General features: G+C 45.0%; 1 protein-coding gene across 1 annotated transcript; it reads left to right on the plus strand.

The window, feature by feature from the left end:
* The first annotated feature begins 212 nt into the window (after window positions 1-212).
* Window positions 213-8,530, plus strand: LOC142376386 (UV excision repair protein RAD23 homolog A-like). Its single transcript, XM_075459931.1, has 9 exons — window positions 213-464; window positions 1,270-1,431; window positions 1,576-1,772; window positions 3,977-4,020; window positions 4,846-4,973; window positions 6,277-6,364; window positions 7,766-7,896; window positions 7,996-8,157; window positions 8,260-8,530. Exons 1-9 carry the CDS (start codon window positions 399-401, stop codon window positions 8,371-8,373), a joined length of 1,092 nt encoding a protein of 363 aa, XP_075316046.1. The 5' UTR covers window positions 213-398; the 3' UTR covers window positions 8,374-8,530.
* Window positions 8,531-8,776: the final 246 nt, after the last annotated feature.

Here is an 8,776-nt window from a genome sequence, read left to right on the forward strand (position 1 = left end):
CAACAGAAAATTGTCTATACGTCAGTAACAGACAGGTAAAGTTCTATTGTGTTACCTAAAAGATACATTATGTCACGCTTTTCTCGTGTCTCTCTTCCTGATCTATTTGAAATACTCATGAAAACCCCCTCAGACTGTGTGAAGACTACCTTCATAAACATGCCTGACTTTGTCGCGTAGTTCTGCACGAGATCTCGTACAGTCCAGCACAGCTTCTCTCGCCGCACCACCAACTTGTCACCAAAGATGGCGATTTGCTGAGTGCTCATGGATACACACATTTCTCGGCTAGTTGTTATCTTACCCAAAACGCCAACTTTAGAAACAAATTAAGGAGCTTAGCGAGCAATTATTTCTCCGTTTGAAGCACATCTGACGCAACGTCAGTCGCCGCTACCATGCAGATCACGCTTAAAACGCTGCAGCAGCAGACTATTCAAATTGAGATAGATCCCGAACAAACGGTGAGTGGCTAACAGCTAACTTGCGCTAGCTAACAGTGCTAGCAGCGGGACTTGTGTTTTAGCTCTGCTTATAGAGCCGACAGCCTCGTGGTATATGTCCATATAGAGAACAAATCATGTCGTTTCCTCAAACGTGTCCTCTTTTGCTGTAAACAAGCAACCTCCATTCATTTAAAAGGCGACACATTTGAATATGTTACAAGCTAACGTTAGCAACACTACCTTGCTAACGATAGCTGGGCAGTCCATTAACAAAGTCATAGCGACGCAACCCGAAACCAGTTTATCATCACTTTAAGTTTGTGCTGCGGGTACTTGGCGGTCACTGCTCCTAATTTACATCCGATTCAGTTTAGTTCATAATCTTGCAACTTCTGCATTAAACCCAAGCTGCCAAACACGCATATGTCATGAAAGACGGAATGCTAACGCTTATGACTCTGCCAATTATGACTAGCTTGACTGGTAGCTAACCGAGAAGCTAGTGCAGTTGTTCTTGCTCCCATCTGAAATGTCTTATGATGTGAGATAAATGTTAATTATCGTTTAGTTGTGACTGTTTTGATGTGTGATAGACTGGTTCTGGGAGAAATTCGTTTATCTTTATTATTTTTACACAACTGACTTTACGCCTCCTTGCCTAACGATGATGTGGGGGAAATGACTTGGAGAGTTCTGCAGATGTGTAATCATTGAGATAAGTGTTCGGAGACAGCTTGGATTTCCCATCAGTGGTCAGGGATAATGCTTCCTCTCTCTCGCTCTCTCTCTCTTTTTTTTTTTTTTTTTTTTTTTTTCTCATCAGGTCAAGGCCTTGAAAGAGAAGATAGAAGCTGAACGGGGAAAAGACAACTTTCCTGTCTCTGGGCAGAAGCTGATATATGCTGGCAAAATCTTGCAAGATGACACGCAGATTAAGGACTATAAAATCGATGAGAAGAATTTTGTTGTAGTGATGGTGTCCAAGGTGAGCCGAGATATCAGTGTATTACTTATTGTATCAGATTTGTTTAGGGAATGCTGAATATTTTCATCAGGCTGCTGCTTGTCTAACAGGGTATCTTTTTTTCGTTTTTCTTTTCTTTAATGCTAATTTTTGAACACTGTAAAGACTAAGCCCGCAGCTGCAGCCTCGCCACCAGTTTCAGAAGCACCCAAGCCTCCTGCACAGGACTCTGGCTCCACGTCAAGTGCCGCGCCAGCTTCAAACCCTGCTCCTGCCCCAACTCCTGCGGCTGTCCCCACCCCTTCGGAGGAGGCCAAACAGGAGCCAAGTGCCGCAGCCACAGAACCACAACAACCAGCCAGGTACAGCCCGTTTATACAATGACTAATGTAAAGCTGGTGGAGGGAGGGAGAAAAGAAATTACAATGTGCATACCAGAGATGAAAAACCTCACTCTATGCCACTTTTGTCTGATCCATTGAATGAAATAGACACGCTGTTTTATATCCATTTCAATTCAGGAGGGATTTCAGGAAGGGTTTGGTGTGTCCTCACAGCTCGTCAAGCTAATAGTTTGTTAGCCTGTCTGCTAATTTATTTATCCAACGTTCTGGTACAGTCACTCTATAATCCTCCTCAAAATGTACACCTTTTCAACGTATTCAAGGGAAATTCTGGACGGGTGGGGCGGGGCGACAGCTCTCTCCCCATTATAGTGCTCCCCATAATACTGAATGGATATCGGGTTGAGTCGAATATGAACACACAAGTATGTGGAAAGGCGGTGTAAGTGTTTTTGTGCACTGTCCCGGATTTTCGTTTTCAGGCGTTAAAATAAGGCGGTGTAGAAAAATAAAACAAATCATACTAATAATAATTAGAATTTGAAAATGTAGGCCTGCCCCAAATACGGACCTGTTACTCTAAACTGTCGACGTAAGTTAAGGTCTCGAATTACGGTGTTTGTGGGCAACATTGAATCCAGGTCTTGTGGAGATCCTGAAGCCGGTGCTTTTAACATTAACACTGCTGCTGGCAGGAGTGGGCTTTCAAAAAAAGAACAGCTATGGAAGTTGGCCAGCTTTTTTCAGTGTTGGAATTTACAAATAAAGTTGAGATGAGGATGACAACAGGACTTTACAGTGCGACTGAAGGCGGAACGACAGTTAGGGTCCGTTTCCGCCAGTTCAGTTTTGTGTGACACGCTTTGAGACTTTACCCTGAGGTAGGTTCTTGTTGCCCAGACGTACTTGGGACCCAAGACACAAAGAGGACTTCTAAATTTGTTGAGAAGAACTGAACATTAGTTCACCAACCGCATTAAAAAGAATAGAAAGATTACCCATCAGTCATTGTGGCTGACTTGTTAATGTTGAAATAAAGGTGAAATATGTTTTGATGTAATTTAAGTGACTTCCAAATGCCAATATTTAAAACCTGATGAATATTCTCCAATATTTTGAGGAAAACTAATCATCGCCGACATAAAATCTGGTCTATTAGTAAGCAGTGCTAATGTTGGCTTGGCTAGCTTGGCTTAACTAGCCAAGCTAGTTCGGGTTGGCCCTCGTTAAGCTAGTTAAAAACATTGAAATTGGAAAATGTTGCAGCTTAGAGTTCTAAAATGACTACAGAAGCAGCAGCAGATTTCAGGTGATTTGGTGACCAGTGACGTCGGTGACGTTTCAGGGAGTTCCAGAAAGAGGAATTTATTCCAGGGAGGTTACCGTAGTTTACTTTCCCCGAGCAGAGACCTGGGGTAGAAGTCCTGTTTATGTTCACTGTGCAGGTGAACGCACTTTCTTCCATTATCTCGTTGTTACGCGAGTTCATGAAAGTAAGTGTTTTTGTTTTACTGTTGATTTTAGCTCGTACTTTTTCTGTCCCTCTGTAATTTAAGGCTGTTTGATGAAGTGTAAATCGGTAAGCTAATGACATATTGCTTTCCAACTGTGGTTTTATCCTGCTAATGCTAACCTAAATCTGGATAGTTGAGTGCGAGTCTTCATCGCTGGTGCGTTTTGCTGCTATAAATGGCAGCACATATGTTGGATCGTTGACACTAAAGGCCCACATTTGGTTTGGGATCCCACGGTACATGAAGCGAATCTCGCGGGCGAGAGATGAGAAAACAGCCTCGATCAGGACTCCACTACAGTAGCCGTTACTAAGTGGACTGATTAGTTGGAGTGTTGTGGTTATAGTTAATATTAATGTTTACATACTGTTTTGATTATAACTTTGAGCTTCTTAAATTGAATTTGTCTAAACTTTTTTTTTTATCGAGTTGAAATAAACTTAAAGAATAAAGAATGTTATACTGTAGGTAAACAGTGTCTGTGATTATCTACACTGGATGGATTCCACACAGATGTCGCCAGCCTGTAGTAAACGCTATTACTCGTTACTCGTTGGTGATGTTTCAGTCTAAATATGGACATGTTCTGTAATGTTGTTCATTTAGATGACTGGGATAGATGCTGATATCTATATTCCCAGTTGTCTTCACCTCGGACTCACTGACGTACCGTGTAGATCATCTGAATCTTTTCTCCATGTTTTGCAGCTCCAGTGGTGGGAACCAGGGCCTGGATGCCTCCTCAGCGCTGGGTGGGTAACGCACGCCATCAGATTGCCGTCGCGTGATGGGGACCAGCAGTTGGCACCTGTCTTAAGATTACACGTTCTCTAAAATATCATCTGTACAGTTCCAGACTGTTATGACCATTTTAATTTCACAGTGATACATTTGTTAAGCAAATCTAATGCTACATGTGCGATGCGGATGCCTGCAGTTGTTACTGTTGTCAGCCGGGGACTTTACAAGCTCCAGTACAACCCAGACTGTTTCTATGTTTAGTCTCTGACAAAAGCCGGCCCTTCTTTGTTGTGGTGTCACTGAGAATGATGGGGATTCCCATTTGGTCCACTCATAGTTTATTTGCATACCCAGAGAAGGAAGAGAATGGATGTCATGCTGCTATTTGAGCTCACGTTGTAGGCATGACTTGAAGTTTAAATTAGGTTTCTGTTAGTCATTTTACAGCTTGTGTTTAGACGGATTTAGCTGTAGTTCTACACTTCAGAACTCTGAAAATTACAGCGAGCAAACAAAATAATGCGTTGTTTAAGCTGGAATTCTGTATCAAATCCTCACCTATTTGAGCTTCATAAGTGAGTTTGAAGTATTTGCAGCTCGGTTATAATCTGAGAGTCTGAGTCACTCGTGTAAAAGCCGGGTGTGAATCAGAGGTCCGTATGATGGGTCGTCTGTGTTTCAGAGTAAAGAAAACTGGACTCGGCGTTACCTTTTCAAGTCACTTGCTACTTTCAGATACTTTTCCCAGGAGGACGCGAAACAAGCCGTTTCTGAAGGCGTGTCGGACGCAGAAGGCGGAGCAGCCGCTCACCATCTGTTTGCACTTGTGTTTTCAGTGACTGGAGCCGAGTACGAGGCGATGCTGACGGAGATCATGTCCATGGGCTACGAGAGGGAGCGAGTGGTGGCGGCGCTACGGGCCAGTTTCAACAACCCCCACAGAGCTGTGGAGTACCTCCTCACTGTACGCCTCCCCCACAGACACACAGTCACTCTCACCATTTCAGGAAAAATGTTCACATTCTTATGCTGAGGTGGGGGGGGGGCACGCATTCTCTGATCTCATATTTAGCTCGGAGGCCAGTACTGATCCAGCACGGTGACGTGCTCACAAGTGTAGAAACTTAAAGCCTTCATCACCAAACACCCAGGGTAGGTTTTTGGTGACAGTAGTTAACCTTTTTAAATGAAAACCTTTTTTTGTGGGATTTGATGGATTCTTCAGTGGGGGGTGGGTCTATATTTATACTGTCTATAAATCATGGTTGTGCTTTTTGACATCGATGTTGAGCATTGCTGTGGTTTCTGGTATATAAATGCTAAAATATACTGGAATTAGGTTTGAACATACAGTGCTTTTGCTCCGTTAACAAGGGTCCCCTGAGAGAGGCGACCGTATGGTGGGAATGCGCCTACGTGACACGCCCCGAGCAGCAAAACATTCAACATGGCTGCCGGCGCGAGTTGTGCGATTAAGAGTATAACGCGTGAATAAAATGTTGCATTAAAGGCTGTTGGTCTCCACTTGGAGTCAATCGGTGAATTTCAGACATTAACATGTGGCCAGAGGTGAAACTTTACGCGTCTGCCTACATCTAACCGTCATCCACAAAGCAGGGCGAAAGGCAAAAAGAGCGTCGTTACGCATGTTTTTCCATCAGATGACGCAACATTGCCACTGGATGGATTATAAGCTGATAAACGGCCTGTGTTGTCTGGTTTTACAGAATAACGCACAATATTTAAAAAGAATGATAAATCCAGACAAAGAGTTGACTTTGAATCCACGTTTCAGGCCAGTTTTACACGTGGCTCTATTCTCTGCACCTGTTGGGATTTTGCAGAAGGGAAACCGGGCTTCCTGTTAAATCTGTTGATTAGACACAGTTGATGTACAACAGCTCTCGCCCCATTTCAGACATGTTTTCTAGCTGGTCAAACAGCCCAAGGTCACTGAAGCGGCTTTGATTTGCAGCTGTGAGTCAAAAGTTACATCTGTGAAGTATTCTCTCGGTTGCAAACTGCAAAATGATCATAAATGATGGTCTGAGACAGTTTGAATGGAAACTGATCAGTTGTATCAGCTGTTTTGTTTTAATGTTCTTGGCTAACTGGCAACTGACTGCGTGTTATTTTGAGAATACAAAAGCTTCATAGTGGACTGACTCCCATGGCTTTGCTAAGTTGTTGGTCCAGATATGCTCTCGGCCAGGATGCAGGAGTTTTGGGGCTGTGTGTATTATTGACTTTTGCATTATTGTTACCAGGGTATCCCCAGCAGTCCAGTTCAGGAGAGCAATCCACCCGCGCAGGCCCCCACATCTGGACCCACAGAGGCCCCATCTCTAGCAGAAGGTAGGTCGCAGCAGTCTGTTTCTCCCAACAGGGAAAAAATAAACGCCAACACTGTTGGATTTTGCCTTTTGGGTTTTAAAACAAAAATGCACACAGTCGTATGAAAGTAAACTAAGAGAATGTCTGCACTCGCCGGTCCACAGTCAACCAGCAGAAGCATTTGTTTCTTGTCCCGCCGTAAATCTGCTGACTTTGAACCTAAAGAAAAGGGATCCTGAACTTAAAGGAACAGAGTGTGGAAAACTCAGGTTACACAGTAATGACTGTCATTGCCTCAGCAGCAGACGGTGACACATTGTGACACATTGTGACACATTGTGACACATTGTGACACATTGTGACACATTGTGACTCATTGTGACACATTGTGACTCATTCGTCGCAGAGTTTCTCTGCCACAGTTATCATAAGCAGCCGTTTAACTTGTTAGGGTCCATCACACCTGAACTTTCAGCACTTTGTGAAGACTCTTTGAGGTCATTCTCCACCCGTACACGCATGTACAAACTGGGGCCTTTGCTATTGTGATGATGTAAATGTAAACTGAGACACCCAGGCGCCAGTTTTTAAAAAAATGCCGGCTTTTTTTTACACTAAAAGTAGGACATTTGAAGGTTTTTAAACGCAGGTACACCCACTAAAACAAGCCGATGAAATCCGTTGCCAGTTGTAGCTTGTTTAGCCTCAGTGAGCTGAGGGCGGTTGGGTGGTGGGTGTTTGACATTTTCAGGGGGCGGGAACGGGTGAAACCTGGAAAAGGAAAATCCAGGTGTGCTCAAAGTGGGACAAATCGGAGGTTAAGATCTTTCAGATCAGCCGTGTAGTGATCTGACAACTCGACTTAAAGTGAGCTGTGCCCGCTCATCGAAAGTAGCCTGTTTGTTTGTTTGTTTGTTTTTCCCGTCTGTTGACATGGGACCTAAAGCCAAAAGCCTGATGTCAGCGGGTGGAAAAACAAAGGCTTGTCTGGAAGTTATTGTAGCAGCGGAACACTTTGATGGGCTTGTTTACTGTCTCGCCAGAAGAGTGGAAACGTGAAGTTGCATTAATGTTTCGTTTTCGGAGCGGCCCCTTCAGCCGCAGGAGCGTTACACGCGTTTAATCTCTCTCTAAACAAAGAATGGATGTAATGGATAAAGCTCGTAGATGTCTCCAAATGCTTGTTATGTGTTGCATGTCACATACAGATTACAGTTGGGAAGGAATGCTGTGGGAAAACTGGATTTAATAATGTAGCAATTGGCCATTTTCAAATGATTCGAATAGGAGTGAATCTTGTGGTATCGTTTCAGGAAAGTTGTCCAGTTTTCTGTCGGAACATGCATCCACTGATGAAACTGAAACCCAGGCTGTCTATAAGAAGCTGGAAACCAACTTTTTTGTGGCTTTGTGTATTGTTAGGAGAGAACCCGCTTGCATTCCTGCGTACCCAGCCCCAGTTCCTGCACATGAGACAGGCCATCCAGCAGAACCCCGCTCTGCTCCCGGCTCTTCTCCAGCAGCTAGGCCGAGAGAATCCTCAACTTCTACAGGTAACGCACGCGCTGCCCACATCAGGGATGCGTGTTCACCGGTGTTCCTGCTGGTCATCAGCCTCATAACAGCCTCCTGTTTGTGTTTGTGCCCCCCAGCAAATTAGCCAGCATCAGGAGCTGTTCATCCAGATGCTGAACGAGCCGGTGGGCGAGGGTGGCGACGCGCCGGAGGTTGGAGAGATGGGGGCAGCAGGGGAAGAAGGAGCACCTGTCAACTATATCCAGGTCACACCTCAGGAGAAGGAAGCCATAGAAAGGGTGAGCTTGGAGTAAAGGCCCCGTGTTGGAGATGTGATGTCAGGGTGGTGTTGTTTTTAAAGTGTTCTCTTCATTTCCTCCTCATTGGTTTCACCTGAACAGTTAAAAGCGTTGGGTTTCCCTGAGGCCCTCGTGATCCAGGCCTACTTTGCCTGCGAGAAGAACGAGAACCTGGCGGCCAACTTTCTCCTCAACCAGGGACTGGAAGACGACTGAACGGGAGCGGAGCGCTGCCTCCCTGCTCCTCCCTCCCTACCTTCCCCCTTCCTCAGCTCAGCATAAAGACTGCACCCCCACATTTTACTGTACAGCTACCAACCTCAGCCCAACCCAACAGGAAGGGGGGGAAGAGCCACTGTGGGGGGCGGGGGGTGGGGGGGTGTAAGGATGGCGAAGGAGAGGGATGGGAAGGGAAGGGAAGACGTGGGTGGGTTTAGGTCTCGGAGGGATTTAAAAGTACACAAAGCCGGAAGGTTGTGTGCAGGAAGGTCACACTGGGATTATCAGAGGTGCGGGGATGAAAAAGTGTGGAAGAATTCTAAAATCCACGTGAATTCCAATGGAATGTGTGGGGTTCGTTTAGGGGAGATCTATAATTTGATTTTAGACGCGCTTTGTG

The sequence above is a fragment of the Odontesthes bonariensis genome, unplaced genomic scaffold, assembly GCF_027942865.1.
Source record: "Odontesthes bonariensis isolate fOdoBon6 unplaced genomic scaffold, fOdoBon6.hap1 scaffold_273, whole genome shotgun sequence".
Taxonomy (NCBI): Eukaryota; Metazoa; Chordata; class Actinopteri; order Atheriniformes; family Atherinopsidae; genus Odontesthes; species Odontesthes bonariensis.

Excerpts from the sequence above, each read along its gene's own strand:
- LOC142376386 (XM_075459931.1), top strand. The coding sequence starts at position 399 with ATGCAGATCACGCTTAAAACGCTGCAGCAGCAGACTATTCAAATTGAG. Across the intron at positions 6,365-7,765 it reads GGCCCCATCTCTAGCAGAAG|GAGAGAACCCGCTTGCATTC; the intron begins GTAGGTCGCAGC and ends GTGTATTGTTAG. Across the intron at positions 8,158-8,259 it reads AGAAGGAAGCCATAGAAAGG|TTAAAAGCGTTGGGTTTCCC; the intron begins GTGAGCTTGGAG and ends TCACCTGAACAG.